Source organism: Gobius niger (assembly GCF_951799975.1).
Source record: "Gobius niger genome assembly, chromosome: 3".
Classification (NCBI taxonomy): Eukaryota; Metazoa; Chordata; class Actinopteri; order Gobiiformes; family Gobiidae; genus Gobius; species Gobius niger.
In genome coordinates this window covers 27,420,415-27,439,281 of record NC_136854.1, presented here as the reverse complement: position 1 = coordinate 27,439,281, position 18,867 = coordinate 27,420,415, and the positions used below count along the sequence as shown (strand labels likewise).

The following is an 18,867-nucleotide window of genomic DNA, read 5'->3' as shown; positions in this document are numbered from 1 at the left end:
CGTCGATGAGGAAGAGGATGTTCAACATGAGAACTAACTGTGACAACCTTATAACTGGACTTCTTCAGTATTTCCAACAAATATTAGACTTTTATCTGCGTAGGTCAATAAATGAGCAGACCCCAAACCCCTTCACTGGCTCCCTGTGCATTTTTCTATTAATGTTAAAATTATGCACATTTTATTCTATAATTTGCATATCTTCATGGCTATTTGCTTGATCTGCTCATCCCTGAATACCCCTCGCTGAGGTCGGCAGGTCAGGCTTTGCTTGTTGTCCCTAGAACTTAACAAAAGCTGAGAGGTGATTGTGCCAGTGATCGTGTCTTCAGTGGCTGCTTCAAGCTTCGGGAATGAGCACTTTTTGAGCATCAAAATGACCTATTCCCTTTCTATTATTAAATGTCTTCTAAAAGCTAATACTCTCTCCTTGGTTTAACTCTTTCCTTCACCTTTACTCTCGTCTTTCTTTGGTTGACAGACAAAATAAAATAAAAATGGATTGAATTGATGATGGGTTCCTTTGTTTTGTTCTTTTCAACTAAAATATTTCAATTATTGAAAGTGATAGCAAACTTATTAGTTCAGATTGTCGTGTCTCAACAATACAATATTCTAACACCGGACAATTTTCAAACCATATTTGACCTTTTTTTCCCCTCTGTTCCCATGTAGAGCACTCTGTGTGATTGGGGTAAGACTGCCTCATGCGTTGGGCCTCCTCTGTGTCCGGGCCCCCTCCCACCCCCCTCCTGCCAACGTAAGTGGGATGTCCCAGGTGTGTCTGCTGCTGACCTTCCTCACACTCTGCAGCTTGAACAAGGTCTGAGTCATCTCTGCTCGCAAAACACAGTCTCCACAGTCTTTGAACCTCCACAGTGTCTGATGTTCGGCTGGTTGCGTCCCCTAGGTCTCCTCCGCCAACTCCCTCAAGCTCGTGCAGGAGCAGTGGAGCAGCTACAAGGACCAATGCCTGGACTTCATCAACACCACGCCCCCAGCCACGGGTCAGCCACTTGCCCCCTTCTTTAAAAATCACCGATACAAGAATGGGAAACAGAAATTGTGCTTGTGAGAAGAAGAAGGGGTCTCGATTATAAGTGGATATTGTTTTCCTCAATATACCTTACATATAGAATAACAAGCGTGAGACTGTGATCACCTGTTTACTGACTTCTTTTCAGAACGTTTTTCAGATTTCTCCTAATGTGAGTTGTTAGCACATATAGGCTCATGTATTGCTATTATTTTTTAACCAAACGATCGTTAATTATGCCCATGTGAATGTGTAGAGATAAAGACCACTGTATTTTAATGCGATATCCTAATTCAAATATTTCACCCTGTTAATCAGAATCCCTCTGCTACTGGTTCGTGCTGGAAACCCCTCAATCTATCAATCAATCAGTGGAGATGAATTTCCAGCACACAAACCCCTGAGCATCAGTTCATTTTTGATTGGGAGATTGCATTTTTGATTGAATCTATGGGCCCCTGGAGTGGTTATGGGTGAGATGATGATATATAATTTGCGATGATCTACTAATATGGAGAGATCCTTTCTGTCATTTGGGTCTTTACGGGATGTGTCTACTTAATCAAAGACAAGTCGACTTTCCACTCCCACTCCTCCTGTATGCCAGCATCATGCTCTGAGTCAGTGACAGGTGGATTTGACCAATTGCAGTGAGGCGTGAACTCTCCCAAGAAGCAGATATAGTTCCTTCCTAGAACCCTGTAAAAATCTAAACTGTAAGACACCTGCATCGCATGGTTTTAGATCTGTCTCTTTGTCTAACGAAAGTTCTGAAGTAATGGTGGTTTTAACCCCTTAACCCCGCCTTAACCAAGCACATTTTCTTAGTTTAGTTACAACCAAAACTAAAAGCTTCTCGACTGGAGTTTGCAGCCTCCAGGCCAGAGTAAGCGCCTCATTCGTCGTTACTGTTGCTTTTTGCTTGTGTTTTTGTCACTCTTTTGGATCTCTTTTTGGCTTGGTTTTCATTCTCATTTATATCTTATTTTTGTTGCTATTTTGATGCTTTTTTTTTCAAGAACCTTTTAGATTTGGGTAAAGTCGAACTGGGGAAAATGTGCTCAGTTAAGGTGGGGGTTAAGAGGTTAATTTACAGTAGTCCTGGGTTAGTTTTGGTTTAGTCCTGGTTCAGTTCTTTCTTACATTCACAGTAAAAATGCTAATTGATATTGATCGCGGCTCTTAAAGCAGTACTAAGTAACTTATTCACCTTAATAAATCCTTTTCGTAGTCCCGCTCAGGGTAATACAAGTGTTAATAGGATGATTGGGGGTCTTTCATCTCCCCCTGGTGTCTCTGGTCAGAAAACCACAATTGCAACTTTGCTGCCTCCGGGTCGGGGTCACCAATACACACTAATAAAATCCCGAAGAAGAAGCTAACAGGCTAACGGGCGAAGCTAACTGTGGGCTAGCGCCACTTAAACCGTATTTACAGCCAGGTTTGAGTGAAAAAGTGTCTCCATTGTGTAACTGGATGTACAATATCCCTCTCTCCCTTTGTTTTTTCTTTCAGTGTAGTATTTACTCTTACGGACAGTTAAAAAAACACAACATGCTACGACACTTGCAGTGGCCTCGCGGGGCTTGAGTTACTTTGTTCTGCTTTAATAGATATGAGTCTAGTATTTTTGTGAAGATTGTATTTAAAAGGTTGCAGACCATTGACCTTGGCTTGTTTCTCAACAGGCTTTAAAGTTGTGCTCTCTGTTATTTTTTCCTAACTATAAACAGTGTCTTTATCTGGGCTGTTTTTATTGCAGGGCTCGTGTGTAACCGCACGTTCGACCAGTACGCCTGCTGGCCCGACGGGACCCCTGGAACCACTGTCAATGTGTCCTGCCCCTGGTTCCTGCCCTGGTACCGAAAGGGTCAGTGTTCCATTGATTCAGACGCAGCCGGTTGATTTCTGTGCACAGGGGTTATTCAGGACCAGAGTTAGACTTTAAATGTATTGCCACTGTGGCTTGTTCAGGTCAAATGGCAGGTTACTTGAAACTAATTTAATTGTGCTTTTTGAATGCATCATCTTAAAACATTAAGTTCTGATCATATATATATCGTAGACTTTTTTTTTTCTGTCCCACAATATATGCCAACATACAGTGTAAAATCAGGAGGATCTCAGTTAAAGGCTCTGTACACATTTTTTAGTGTAGTGGAGTGAAATTTGTTTTGGTCTTGAGTATATTGTAAAAGCAGACATTTTGTGGGGAAAAAGCCTTTGTGTTCCTTGTATCTAAATAAAGCAATGTATTGATTGTGAAGCAGCAGGGTAGTTGTTGTTAGTGTAGCATATAAAATCATCCCTTTGAAGACTTGGGGTGGAAGAGGTGCATTAGGAAAGTTAGAAATTCATTAATTTGGACGACAACTGGTTGTAAATTTTACTCACTCGCTCACTCTTTCATGTTTGCACATAATTATGTATGTAATCTAACTGGCCACTGTGAACACGTAATACATTTTAAGACTGATTTAGGTCCTACTCCTGGTGGCATGGGAAATAACATACTGTCTCACAGTTTACATTATTTATTATTTTAATACAGTATTTTGAAAGTATTTTAAAACATCTCCTGTAAATGGGTACTGATAAATGCAGCATAAGTAAAAAATAACATTATGCAAATGAGCTTCATTTAAATACAGTAGCAAAGCACTTTTTCCTCATTATATTCCTTTTCCAGGTCCACTCATGTCCCTTCATTTCTGTGCCTCTGTGGGAAATATGACCAAACCACAAAGCATTTCGACAGTGACTGCGTTTCTGTTAAGGCTCAAGTCACATATGATTTCTATAAGAGACAGGTTGTCAAGACAACGGCGCCATGTCAGATCCAAGGAAAGGTGTTGGCGTCTTGAGTTAGATATTAGTTTCTATAGAGCTTGGGTAGGGGTTAAACCTGCCATGTTTATACCAGCAGGTATCAACATAAATGGAGTTGTATTAGGATTGTAACACAGAGCAGCTAAAACTATTGGATGACCTGGGGTGAGTGACTCACCTGGAACAACATCCACACTCATATTGTTCTGAATCACTGTCTACGGTAAAGTACAGCCTTTCTTGTCTGCCTTTACTATATAAATAATCATTCTAGTACAGATGATTAGCAGTGTAACTATTAGAAACTTCAATGAAATATAAAATCACAGAGATTGTATGCAAAATGTACATACATACAATATTTCATAGACAAGGACAATACTATTTCATACTTACATGTGAGGCAGACTTTCTCCAATCTCTAATATCTGAATTAAACTTTGGTACATTTTAAAGCTCACAGCTTTAGTAAGAGATTTCTACAGCAATTACATGAGAGGAGAACAGCGTAAAAGTCGTTTGCTATGGCAACACAGCTCCTTGCCCTTCACTGTGAAAGAAAATGAATTCTGTTTTAGATGAGCACAGGATGGAAGGCCATAATACAGTGCATTAGCGACAGGAGCGGCGGCCTAAATTAGTCATTCTTATTAGTGTAGTGGTCTGGTGCCCCTGCTGCTGTGACAGTGCATAGAGTGTAGTGTGTGCTCTCCTCCAGCTGCTCTTGAGGCGTAAATTAGTACGCGTGTAGTACATGTATGTGTTTAGTATGTAGTAAGTCTGTAGTCCACTGCCATGGCCCTATACGTTAATGGGTTTATTTCACTGGGCTGGATGAAGAGATTGAATCATGCTTCTGAAAGCAGAGCCAATATTCAACATTTGTCCCTAAATGGGCATTAGTTATCGAAGTAAGAGCAATTGAACCCTTATGTTCTCATAGTTGTGATAAATGACATTTCGGAGCCTTAAATTGCGATATTGAAATGAGAAAAATGTTGGATTTCTGCCAAGACATTTTTTTCATGTGTTCAGATTACAAGCTCCACTATACCACCAAAAATAGTAAAATGATGTATTATTTATATTGGAATCATCTGCAAACATGGACATTCTTGCAGCTTTAAGTACAGAAGGCAAACGTCTGTGTACCATTTATCCATTTCAGAATGTTCATTTACGCAGATGATTCCACAGTGTATAACAGTTTGTGAAATAAGAACTTAGACAAGGTGTTAATGGCAGACAGTGGATCATTTCACACAAATTTGTTCATAATGACACTTAAGTGTAGTGTAGGTGGAGCAGGTCACACATTATCTGTGTTTTCCCCTGTACTGTGGTTAAGTGCTGCTGTTGGCTGTTAAAGGCACTATAACTGATAATAGAATTGTTTTGTCCTCCTTGACTATTATAAACTGAGACATTTGTGAGAAAAAAAAAACTTTTATTATGAAGCAAGCAATTTCAAGCAATTTTATGAACTCGCAGAGTAGTCTTCCAGCATTTCTGTGAATGTGTCCCTGAAAAAAGTCACCCTGTAAGTTGTGAAATACGCCTATAAACATACCCTGAGAAGAAGTTTGAAATAAATTTGGACCACGACTAATGTTTTAATTGAGTGGCTTCCTCTAGCCTGGCTAACGCCAGACTAAAATCACAAGTGATATTTAGTCTGGGGACCACCAGTTAATTTTCTCGTAGGAGAGGTGTGGTTTACGATCGTCCATAGCCGTTTATTGGGCGCTACGAATGTCTATCATGCGTCTGCACGTCGCCACAGCCAATCGTATCATGGTATCAGACGACGTATGACGTAGCTAAACTATTTAGAACACGGCCTAAAACTTGATCAAAAAATAGCGTCGCGTCTGATGCTGTCATGTTTGATCCGTAAATAAACTTTTTTTTTTAAATCCGTAAATAAACTAAAAGCTTCGGTATATCGAATAGCGTGTCATCATCTTGCCGTCCCTCCTCGTTCTGTGATTGGTTCCCAAATCCATGCGAAAATTTCGGCCATGGTCCCCAGGCTGCTGTGCAGTTCGAAATGATTCGAGCGCACACAGTAGTCTGGTGTTAGCCAGGTTAGGCTTCCTGTTTCATTTTTAGTAAAAAAAAAAAAAAATCCTTTAAATTGGTAGCAAAACAGTGAAGCTCGAATGGTCTTATGCTCTGATCATGGAACCTGACACGGGGTCAATTTTCACAGTTATGCTGATGATACACAGTTATACATCTCCATGTCTCCTGATGACACCAGACTTTTACCCAAACTACAGTCACTGTCTATTAATCCTTCCTCACAGGTGAAGAACCTGGGAGTGATTTTTGACTCTGAGCTGGCGTTTATTCCACACATTAAGAATATCACAAACCATCTAAAGAACATAGCCAGAGTCGCCCCATTCTCTCTCGGGCCAACATGGAGACGCTAATGCATGCTTTTATCACCAGTCGTATCGACTACTGTAATGCCCTGCTTTCTGGTCTTCCCAAAAAGAGTATCTCAGGTCTACAACTTTTACAAAATTCAGCAGCTCGTGTCCTGACGAAGAGCAGGAGGCGGGACCACATTACACCGGTTTTAGAATCCCTGCATTGGCTCCCCGTGTGTTTCAGGATCAATTTTAAGGTGCTTTTAATGTCTTAATGGTCCTGGTTCTTCTTATCTTTCAGAACTGCTTTTACCTTATGAACCTTCACGGCCCCTCCGCTCCTCCGGCAGGGGTCTCCTAGTTATTCCTAAAGTCAACAATAAGACTCATGGTGAGGCGTCTTTCCAATATTACGGCCCTCGCCTCTGGAACGACCTGCCGGAGGAGCTCAGGTGCAGAGAACGTTCATGTTTTTAAGAGCAGGCTCAAGACCCACCTTTTTAGCTTAGCCTTTAACTGACTAATCTATTCATTGAATCCTAATATATAAAATATATATATGGGAAGTTGTCCCAGGCGTGTTGTTTTAAATGTTGTTATCTGTAAAGCACTTTGTGATACCTTTCGGTATGAAATGTGCTGTATAAATAAAGTTTGATTGATTGAGTACCAAAGTCAGATTGACTAAATATCACTTGTGTCTGGCGATTGCCAGGCTACTCTACTGCAAGGGAACACTCTCTCATTCTCACTCTCGTTCACACACCAGTGTGCGCAGACACTGGAGTCAGGGTGGGTGAAGTGTCTTGCCCAAGGACACAACGAGAGTGTGCAGCTTTCAATCATGGGACAACTCGCATCTGCGCCACTGTCGCCCAATGATGAACACAACAGCATCATTAGTGAAATATGTATTATCAACTAAAATGCACTGAATTCAGATTAACTAATGAATGAACTAATGAATTATTTTTATTGGACTCCACCAGGAATTATAGCAGCGCTAATGAGGACCATCATTAACATAAGCATATTAACTTAAGAGTGGACATTGATGATTTATCACAAATATTTTTATAATGTAACTTTGCACTGTAAAAAGGGAGCAGTGTTTCTTTTTTTTACACTAAAGCGTTCAGTATCAGTGAAGTCTCCTCTCAACTGAAGATGAAAGGAACAACGATATGAGAAGAGTCATTATTTATGAAATGCCTCACACATTTACTCATGCATCATGTCTTTTGAGGTCATTTTATTGATTCTGCGTTCTTCATTTTTTTCCATGCGTGAACAGTCCAGAGAGGCTTGGTGTACCGCAGCTGCAGAGAGGACGGTCTGTGGTCCAAAAAGAACACGTCCGAATGTGAGGACGACCCAGCAGAGGTGTGTGACGAACAAGGCCTTGCGTTCAGCAGATGATGGAGCATAGTGTTTCCTGCAGGTGGTTGGAGGATTTGATATTGTGCACCATTTATAATTAGTGAGGAAACCGCCCATCTGCTCCAGGACTTAAACTCTTATTCAGATTTGTGAGTAGGGATGCAAGTATTTCATCATAACTCTTTGAATCAGGAGTCGGTAATTTGCCTGCCTGCTGTCTTCCTTTTGGTAGCCGTCTCTCAGACTCCCCTTCCGGATTGAAGATTAATTGCGATGAATCTAATTGGAAATTGGAGTTTCAAACCAACTTTTCTGTCTCCATGTGGTTTATGTCTGTCCGAAACTTCTGCGACTTCTACAAACATGTTCTAAAATGCATGTGATTCTTCTATTAGTTTAGCAGTTTTCTCTTAAATGTTAATCCCAAAATTTGTATTGCAATCGATGTTCTTTCAAACCAACAGTGAACCATGGCTTTGTCTCTGCAGCAGGAGTACGGGCGCATCCTAAACCAGTTATGGATCATGTACACTGTGGGCTACTCTCTGTCCCTGGGAGCGCTGCTGCTGGCGCTGGTCATCCTCATTATATTCAGGTAAAGGCTGCATGTGGACGGGTATGTTGAAGTTGTTCGGTGGAGTTTAAAGGAACAGGCCACCGTTTTTGCATCCTGAGATATGTTCTTACCTGAGCTTAGATGAGTTGATGCGTACCTGTCTGGTCTTTGTTTAGCGTTTAGCCTCTCCTCCTCTTCTCTATGGAGCCAAACGGGGTGGAAGTTAATGTGACCAACCACGTTTTCATATATAAATACAGTTATGTGAGTAGTTACACCAGACCTGGGCAAAATACGGCCCGCGGGCCACATCCGATGATTCAGTCCGGCCCACAACTTGTAAGGCATAAATTCATAAGTATGTAAAAAAAAAGTAAGTCTCTAGCCCATTCCTGTGCGGAGTTATGATTTTTTTTTTTTTATTACCAGAATGCTCACTCGAGCCACTAGGGGGCAGAATAAATAAGAATAAAAGTAAAGAATTACACAGGTGTCCAGCAGAGGGCACTGACATAATAAGAAATCAGGATACAAACAACACATTGTAGTCCAGTGGGAAATGGACAGTCTGCCCCTGGGCAGCTGTGGCTACAATGATAGCTTACGACCACGGAGTGTGGAGTGAATGAATATTGACTACAATGTAGGAGAGACTTGTGACACAAGCTTATAGAGTGCAAAGAGTGTAAGCCGTTTTTAGGAGGCTACAGTCCTGCCCGGCTCATTATTATTCATTTATTGAAAAAAAGTCCTCAATCTGTATCAAAAACATTTTTTCTTTTGGAGCTTTTGTTTATGGACCCCGGCGATACACTCCCCATATATTATACTTATATCCCGATATAAGTTTGAGTTATTGTTAGTGCGGCCCTCCGACTCAATTCAGGCTTCTCATGTGGCCCCTTATGAAAATTAATTGCCCACCCCTGAGTTACACGATCCAAGTCTAGTTACACAAAATGAAGCGATTTTCTAAGCGGATAAAAAGGGGTACTATATTGTAGGCGTAATAATACCTTAGGAGCACTTCGCCGACGTCAAAGTGCTATTACGCCTTAAAATATTTGAAAATATTTGAAAATATTTGAAAATCGACATGTTTAATTTTGTGTAGCTAGACTTGGATCGTGTAACTAGTCACGTAAACCATATTTAAATAGGGGAAACATGGAAGAGCTTGGTCACTTCTAACTTCACCCCCATTTGGCCCCATAGAGGGGAAGAGTACAGGCTAAATGCAACATCTTTGGTCGTTGTGTGTGACTGAGCGCACGCACAAAGACCAGACAGATACACATCAACTTGTCTAAGCTCAGGTAAGAACATAAAATAACAAAACGGTGGCCTGATCCTTTAAAGCTGCACTTCATGTGTTTTACAGGAAGCTCCACTGTATGAGAAACAATATCCACATGAACCTGTTTGCCTCGTTCATCCTGAGAGCGGTGTCCATTTTAGTCAAGGACGCTCTGTTGACTCTCACCCTCGACCCACGGAGCAGCAGCAGCACCCGGACACGCTCCTGGGCCAACATACCGGTAAGCACAGCATCTTTTGGTGAACCAGGAAGTAAGGCTATGGCCATTTTGTAATAAACCGTCTTCAATCGCCGGCCGATAGTCGAACCTTGGATCCAGGAGGAACAATGCGGTTTTAGTCCTGGTCGTGGCACACTGGACCAGCTCTATACCCTCCGTCGGGTGCTCGAGGGTTCGTGGGAGTTCACCCAACCAGTTGTGGATCTGGAGAAAGCGTTCGACCGCGTCCCTCGTGGTGCCCTGTGGGGGGTGCTCCGGGAGTATGGGGTCTGGGGCCCTCTGCTAAGGGCTGTCCGTTCCCTGTATGACTGCAGCAGGAGCTTGGTTCGCATTGCCGGCAGTAAGTCAGACCTGTTCCCGGTGCGTGTTGGTCTCCGCCAGGGCTGCCCTTTGTCACCGGTTCTGTTCATTACTTTTATGGACAGAATTTCTAGGTGCAGCCAGGGGCCGGAGGGTGTCCGGTTTGGGAGCCTCAGGATTTCATCTCTGCTGTTTGCAGAAGATATTGTTCTGTTGGCTTCAACAAATCAGGACCTTCAGCACGCTCTGGGGCGGTTTGCAGCCAAGTGTGTAGCGGCCGGGATGAGAATCAGCACCTCCAAATCCGAGGCCAAGGTTCTCCACCGGAAAAAGGTGGCTTCCTCTCTACAGGTCGGTGGGGAGTCCTTACCTCAAGTGGAGGAGTTAAAGTGTCTCGGGGTCTTGTTCACGAGTGAGGGACGGATGGAGCGTGAGATCGACAGACGGATCGGTGCGGCATTAGCAGTGATGCGGTCGCTGTATCGGTCTGTCGTGGTGAAGAGGGAGCTGAGTCGGGGGGCAAAGCTCTCGATTTACCGATCGATCTACGTTCCCCCCCTCACCTATGGTCATGAGATTTGGGTAATGACCGAAAGGACAAGATTGCGAATACAAGCGGCCGAAATGAGTTTCCTTCGCAGGGTGGCTGGGCGCACCCTCCGAGATCAGGTGAGGAGCTCAGTTACCCGGGTGGAGCTCGGAGTAGAGTTGCTGCTCCTTCACGTCGAAAGGAGCCAGCTGAGGTGGCTAGGGCATCTGTTCCGGATGCCTCCTGGTCGCCTCCCGCGGGAGGTGTTCCAGGCATGTCCTAGTGGGACAAGGCCTCGTGGAAGACCCAGGGCTCGCTGGTGGGACTATGTCTCCGAGCTGGCCTGATGTCGCCTCGGGGACCCCCCAGAACAGCTGGAGGAGGTGTGTGTGGATCGGGAAGTTTGGGCATCTCTGCTGAGACTGCTGCCCCTGCGACCCGGCCCCGGATAAAGCGGAAGAAAATGGATGGATGGACCGTCTTCAATCAATAAAGCATTTTCTAACCAACTATTACTGACAAAGTGAGTAGGTGAATTTCACTCTTTCCGTCTCTGTGGGTTTTAGGCGGTGGTGTGGTGCCGAGGGGCCATGGTCATGATGCAGTACAGTGTTATGGCCAATAACTACTGGCTGCTGGTGGAGGGCATCTACCTCCACAGTCTGCTGGTCATTACCGTGTTCAGTGAGAAGAAGTACTTCTACATCTATCTGGCTATTGGCTGGGGTGAGTCTAATGAATAATAATGTATAAGGTAGTTAGTTATCTGTTGAGTCACAAGCTTTATCCTTTTACCCTCCACCTTAGCCGAGATTTTCATGTGCTTTCTTGATGCTTTTTTATTGCTTTTTCATCCTCGTCAACATCTTGTTTTCGTTGCTATTTTTCATTTTTTGGGGGGTTTGGGTTGTGCCAAACTGGAGATAATATGCTCGATTGGGGTGGAGGTTAGGAGGTTATTAGACAGGTGTCCGACTGTACAGGGTGAAACTGTAGGGAGAGACATTCAGCAGATTGTCTGCTGTCTGAGCTGGTAGATAAACTTAAAAGGCTCAGGCCAGCAAAGTGCCCAGCATATGTTGGCCATACCGCCTTTGCTATGCCCAATCCCGTCAGATCTTGGAAGCTAAGCAGGGAAGGGCCTGGTCGGTACTTGGATGGGAGACCGTTTGGTAACACCAGGAAGCCTGGGGTGAATGTGGTGTGTGAGTGAGTGGTTGGTGGTGGTCGGAGGGGCCGATGGCGCAGACTGGTTGCCTCGCTTCCGTCAGTTTACCCCAGGGCAGCTGTGGCTACAACAGTAGCTTATCACCACCGAGTATGGAGTGAATGAATAATGACGACAATGTAGCGCTTTGAGAAACTTGTTAATACAGGCTTGTAAAGCGCATTACAAGTGTAAGGCATTATTATGTTGCAGCCGGCAGCGTTATCAATACTGTACAAAAAAACAAGGCTATTGACATTTTCAAATATATTTAGTCTGTTACCAAACAACAGTGTATAAATGACAGCACTCCAGTAGTAGGGTCATAGTAGAGATTTTGTTGACTTGACTGGGTTGGCGACGTTTCACATCTTTTTAAAGAAGCATTTTTTAATTAATAAAAATGTAAGACAAGCCTTACATTTATATTCATTAAAGAATGCTTCTTTAAAAATATCGTTATATAAATCGATTATATGACTGCTCGTCATATAATTAGAATATCATGAAAAAGTGCATTTACCTCTGCTATTCAACCTAAACTGTGAAACTAATATATGATAGACATTACAAAGTGAGATATGTGTAGCCTTTATTTGTTATCATTTTGAATATTTTGGCTCACAGCTTTCACAGCATATCACATGACATATCACATGTCACTTTGCATGTAGTGAGTCTATATCAAATATTAGTTTCACTTTTTAAGTTGAAACAGAAGTAAATGAACTTTTTCATGATATTCTAATTACATGACGAGCACCTGTACAGTACAAGATTATAGTTATGCTTATTTGAAAACAAAACTGACAATACAAAGTAACATATTTTATTGTATATTGTAATTGTAAATAATCAAAGTAAAGTAAATTGGCTGCTACTGACAAGGAAAATAAATAAATAAAAAAGGTAAATAAAAAAATAGTTGCCACAACAACCACTATTGTTCTCCCATCCCTTGTTTCGGTCTAAATGATGTGAGCCTTTAGAACTAACGTGAGTGAAGCAACAGCAGCTTTTGTGTACCAAAAAAGGGGCTCAGTATAAACACAAACAGTCGCTGCTTGATAGAGATTAATTGTACACATTCAAGGTTTTCCTTGAGCGCAGCAGAGCCTCTTGAAAGCTTGTATTTAAAGAACTTCTTCCTTTGAAAGTATAAACAAAACTATTTGCAAAGCTCCAGCAGAAATGTCCAGCAGTAGCACGTAGCTTTTCTGTAACATCCAGAGGCCAAACAGCAGCAGTTTGAGCTTCACTGACTTTGCACGCTCTCACACTCTCTGTGTCCCCAGGGGCGCCCCTCATCTTTGTGTCTCCGTGGATCACCGTCAAATACCTTTATGAGAACGAGGAGTGAGTTCAATCTTTTTACGATACATTATTAATTTGTGTGATAATTCCATGACACTCCAGAGCTGGATTAGATGAAGACTCTCAAATGTGTCGGAAGCTCTGGTGGCCTCTCTGTAATTTCCCTCAGTCCTTCATATTACTTCATCAATATGTAATTAGTCACCGAGCACCTCGAAAACCTCAGGGAAATCTGCAGTTTCACTTGAAATTAGAAGGATTGTTTTTCCACATGTGCTGTGGGATTAGGAAGTTTAATACCACTCTATTTATTGCAATGTTATTATAGATTTAGCCTGATACTCATAATGATAATAATGTTTTGTTTTTTTACTTTTAAAAACATTTACACTGGCTTATGTTAAGGCTTTTGATGGAGAATTATAGAATTAATTCTGCCTTCACACATGCCTTGCAAACCCTATCATATTGTTCTGTCAAATGGGGAACATTTGGGTGCCGACCTTCTACATGACTTGTGGCCTAGTAAATGTGGGACATTGTCTGTGAGGTAGACTGTTAGTGCCTACGTGTAACCAAGACTAATTAACTCTCTTCAAGTGGAAATATCGCCAGACTCTGAATGATCAATGCCCCGAACACTGTATTGACTATTCAAATGTCTCCAGGCCTGTAATACGGTAATAAACTTCTTCCATAGTGTGTCCCGTCTCTCCATCCACATCTCCGGACTCCTTTAGTATTTCCCTTTGCCCTTCTTTATCAGAGAGAGTTAATACAAATAGAAGTAAAAGCAGCATTACAGTTGTCGTGTAGGATCTGAATACTTATTTTACTTTGACATTTTTTGTTTTTCATTCATTTCAGTGTAAACTATTACCCTACAAGAGAAGACCCAAGAGTTCCTGGTTTTAACCTTGATTCTTTGCCCACAATATGTCACTGGGTCAATGGGTCAATGTATGTCAGGGGTTGGCAAGTTTGTGTCAAGGGATTTTCTTCATTGCCCAAACACTAGTAGCCCAAAGTAAAGAACCTTTTTAGACACATATCGGTTTTGTGCATCATATATGACCTTATGGGGTGCTGTACCAGGAAATCCTAATAATATTGACTGCATTGTCCAAAATATTTGTACTTGGTGTCTCATAATTTGTGTAAATGTATTTCACAATATCATCTTCAGGGCCGCAATTTCGTCGCCTACTCCTGATTTATGTGCTCGATATAGAGTGCCTTTTAAGTGCAGCCATGTAAGATGGATCCACAAACTTGCAACTAAACATAGTGTGTTTAAATGTGCAGGTGCTGGGAGAGAAACACTAACATGGGATACTGGTGGATCATACGCTCTCCTATTCTCTTTGCATGCTTGGTGAGTTTTAACTATTTTGAGATATAGTTTAAATGCACTTGACTGGTTATACTGCCCCATCATAATGTTTCAAGTGTATCATGAGTTTGTATTGAGCATAAACAAAGCAATGCAGCAGACACATCGAAGAAGTACAGATCCAAGTCTGTTTGTATTTGTTTGTTTGTATACTTTATTGTCCCCGTAGGGAAATTTGTCCTCTGCATTTAACCCATCCTTCGATGCCGCTGGGGCAACCCGTAAGGAGCAGTGGTCGACGGCAGTGCCGCGCCCGGGGACCCATCTCCATGATGTGGAGCCAGGCTGATGGTCAGAATCACCTGGCTGGAGGATTCACCTATTGCACATGTTTTTAGTGGTAGGGGAAACCGGAGTACCCGGAGGAAACCTACGCAGACACGGGGAGAACATGCAAACTCCACACAGAAAGACCCCGTCCTGGTGGGAATCGAACCCGGGACCTTCTAGCTGTGAAGCGGAGGCGCTAACCGCTGCGCTACCTGCTGTTGACAGAGGACATTAGTTTCAACACTGAAGCTTTACATTTCCAAGTTTGGTAACATACTGTGTATATATATCACATGTTTTATTGACGATAGTGGCCCTGCAGAAGTATATTATACTGCATTACATGACCAGAGGCACATGGTGAGCCTTTTATAAGCATGAGACAAACATCTTCAACACAATACAATGTAAGAGTGATTTTTATTTATTTTTGCAGATAAATTTCTTCATATTTATCAGGATTATCAAAATACTGATGTCTAAGCTGAGGGCACACCAGATGAGGTACACAGACTACAAATTCAGGTAAGAGAATGAAAAATATAGTAATCATTCAATACGGTCTACACTGATCATCTGAACAAGACAGAATACAATGAAATGTAAATAGTTCAACATTTAGGAGGTCAATCCAAGTGTGCTAAATATTAGGTTTGTTTATATTTGTAGGTTAGCGAAGTCCACCCTGACCTTAATCCCGCTGCTGGGGATTCACGCCATCCTCTTCACGTTTGTCATTGACGAGTCGGTCCCCAAAGGCTCCATGCTGCGCCTCATCCGGCTCTTCTGTGACCTTCTCTTCAACTCTTTCCAGGTCAGAGGTCAAATACAGTGTTTACTTAATACCTAAATCTAGATAGCACTTCTAGCTGCTACACTTTGTACGTTTACGCACTTAGGGACTTTGTATATGTGTTGTCCGCCACACACGTGCAGATATCTCGTACATCCTCCATACATGTGGCGTAAGTTGATCATAAAGTGCCCGTTCGGCGAGAGTGCATCAATCGCACAAAAACGCCGATATATAAAGCTTCAGAGGTGCCTGCGGCCATTTGTACAAAGTTTTTGCAATATGCCGAGGGGAAGAGGGAAGGGAGAGAACAGGTGTCAGACAAGGAGCAGAGGAAAAAAGACAAGGAGCAGTGAGAAGGAAAGACAGAATGTAACCGAAGAGAATGAAGACCACGACAGTGGCCAGCAGACCAGGAGTGTGTCGTATTCTTTCAATGTTGCTGTTATCTCCATTTTATGTGAGAATGTGGTCAAAGTATGCTGAAATATACAGTTGTGCTCAAAGATTTACATACCCTGGCAGAATTTCATCATAGGCCGTCATTGGTCTTGTTGACAACAGAAAGGTGCACCACACCTACTGTGAAAAATGGAGGTGTTTCTCTGATACCACTGACTCTAGCAGAATAAAGTAAAGGTTCCGTTAGTGGCATCTCAGTCTCCTGACCTCAATATCATTGAACCACTGTGGGGAGAGCAAGACAGATCAGGAATTTACAGGAACTGGAGGCTTTTTGCCAACTACCACAAAAGACTCAAAGCTGTCATTGATGTTAAAGGGGGCAATACACAGTATTAAAGGAACAGGCCGCCGTTTTTCAAACTACTCAAGTAACCATATTTAAATAGGGAAAACGTGGCAAACGTCGCTTCTAACCTCCGTTTGGCCCCATAGAGGAGAGGGGGAGAGGCTAAATGCTAAAAACATCTTTAGTCCTTTTGCGTGACTAAGCGCACGCACAAAGACCAGACAGGTACGCATCAACTCGTCTAAGCTCAGGTTACATATTTCAGTATGGAACGCTGGCCTATTCCTTTTAGAACTGGGGAATGTAAACTTTTGATTAGGGTCATTTTGGTACTTTCTTTTTTCATCACAATTTAAAAAGAGTAAACTCAGTTGTTTGTGTATATATGTAAAGCAACAAACCCATTTGCTAACTCCAGCCATCCCTGAATCCTGGCTGACAGGACTTAATCAACCAGACACGGAGAATGTGCTGCAACACACAGAGCATTTTTCAAAGTTGATTTAGTCAGGATTAGAGATGTTGAATTATTTTACCTTTACATGTTTCAGTCACAATCTGCAAGCCGCCCTCAGGAGTATCACCAGTGTGCGGTGAAGTGTCACTTATCAGCTGTTCTTTCTTCCGAGGCGTGCCCAGTCTAACGGCTTTGTCATCACTAATCCTGTCTGACTAAGTGAATCTTGAAAGTTGCAACAAGAAGACACAATGAACGTTACTAAGCACGTAGAGCATCTATTAATGAGTGCTTGTACATCGAGTGCGCTTTACATAAACGTCACTTACTTGCTTGCTTACTTACTTACTATAAAAGTTCAACAAAGATTAGGACATCGTTCTTAATGTTTTATAACTGATCTGGATGTAATTATGAAAATGTCATGTTGTTTCAGGGCCTGCTGGTTGCCATCCTCTACTGCTTCGTCAACAAAGAGGTACGCTGTTTTTTCACATTTTCCACTCTCTCCATGCCCCGGACAGACTGCTATATCTCCATTAAGGTCCCGCTACCATCGCAAATTGCCCCTTTTATCTCTCAAACCGTCTGTGTTCACTGTGCCTTGTTCTTGTGCCCCGGTTGTATCTCATTGACAGGCATGAGTTCATTTTAAAACCTTTTAAATGCAACCTTGGGGGCAGACGTAAAAGCTGCTCGGGTCTGATCTCTGTCTCCATCTATCCCACAATGCCGCAGGTGCAGTCGGAGATGCTGAAGAAGTGGAAGCGCTGGAAGTTGGGGAAGGACATTGACGAGGAATACCGCCACACCTACAGCCAGACGCCGCACGTCAAGAGCGGCAGCATCGCCACGGGCAACCTGCAAGATCTCGACCCGAGCTACGAGTCGCCTCAACCCGGCAAATCCGCGCGAGGGGGGCACTGCTCAAACGCTCCCGAGGAAAACCGAAGATTAGTGGTGTGCTACATTAACGGCACGGGTAAAAGTCGGTCTCCAAAAGGCAACGGCAGGCTGCAGTTCTCCTTCCTACCACTAAGAGGCGCTGCCAGCCGAGCCAGCACGACCATAGAGGACGTTTGCCTTGAGGAGAGAGTGCAGTGCCGCCTCGGGTTTCTCGAGGGCGAAGAAACTAGTGTTTGAAAAGGAGTTGTGGCGATAAACTGAACTGAACAAATATTTTAATATCAGGAATCTCAAAACTGCATGCGACGGCAGAAAACTCTTTCCTGCTGCAAAATATTTATTGAGTTGTTGACCTTTGTGGACTTCATGATTCATCTGTTAAATTATTACTGTGTGAAGTGTAAGTACTCCGTGATACTGTGCAAACCTTTCGGAATTTTAGTTTTCTATTTTTATCCACCTTATTCCTGGGGTCGATCATGTAGAAACAAGTATGGGTACACTTTCCAGTAAGATGCCAGAATGGCGCTCCGGCATTGATTTCCATTGGTTTCCAGGGTGAATTTTCGTTTCTAGATTATTTTCTAAACGATACATGCTGAGCTGGGTCTCTCATACATTGCATTTTAAATTTAAAAAAATTTAAAAAAATTTAAAATTTAAATTTTAGCCTACTCAAACATGTTAAAGCAGTACTAAGTTACTTGTTTGCCTTAATAAATCCTTTCCGTAGTCCCTCTGGGGGTAATACAAGTGTTAATGGGATGATTGGGGGGGCTTTCATCTCCCCCCGGTGTCTCTGGCCAAAAAAACACAATTGCAACTTTGCTGCCATCGGGTTGGAGTCACCAATACACACTAATGGAATCACAAAGAAGAAGCTAACAGGCTAATAGGCAAAGCTAACTGCGAGCTAGCCCCACTTTAACTGTATTTACAGACAAGTTTGAGTGAAAATTATTATTCATCCATTGTGTAATTGGATGTACAACATCCCTCTGTCTCTTTGTCAGTGTCGTATTTATTCTTGCGGACAATTGATGAGTAAAAGAACGCAACATGCTACGACACCTGCAGTGGCACTTAGGGCCTCTAGGGGCACAATTTACTTAGTACTGCTTTAATGCGATTCATTTATTTATTTTATACCTAAAAGTCAGTGTAAATCCAGCCCTCCCTTCACAGCTGTTCTCTGACACTAAGCAACAGAAGCCGCTCTCCTCTCGCCAA

General features: G+C 42.6%; 1 protein-coding gene across 1 annotated transcript; it reads left to right on the top strand.

The window, feature by feature from the left end:
- Nucleotides 1-678: 678 nt before the first annotated feature.
- On the top strand, nt 679-18,165 carry gcgrb (glucagon receptor b). The gene is made up of 13 exons (XM_079552802.1): nt 679-823; nt 911-1,007; nt 2,799-2,906; nt 7,538-7,626; nt 8,112-8,218; nt 9,561-9,717; nt 11,113-11,272; nt 13,049-13,109; nt 14,373-14,442; nt 15,167-15,255; nt 15,400-15,544; nt 17,168-17,209; nt 17,470-18,165. The coding sequence occupies exons 1-13, from the start codon at nt 770-772 to the stop codon at nt 17,872-17,874; spliced, it is 1,584 nt and encodes a 527-aa protein (XP_079408928.1). The 5' UTR covers nt 679-769; the 3' UTR covers nt 17,875-18,165.
- The last annotated feature ends 702 nt before the right edge of the window (nt 18,166-18,867 follow it).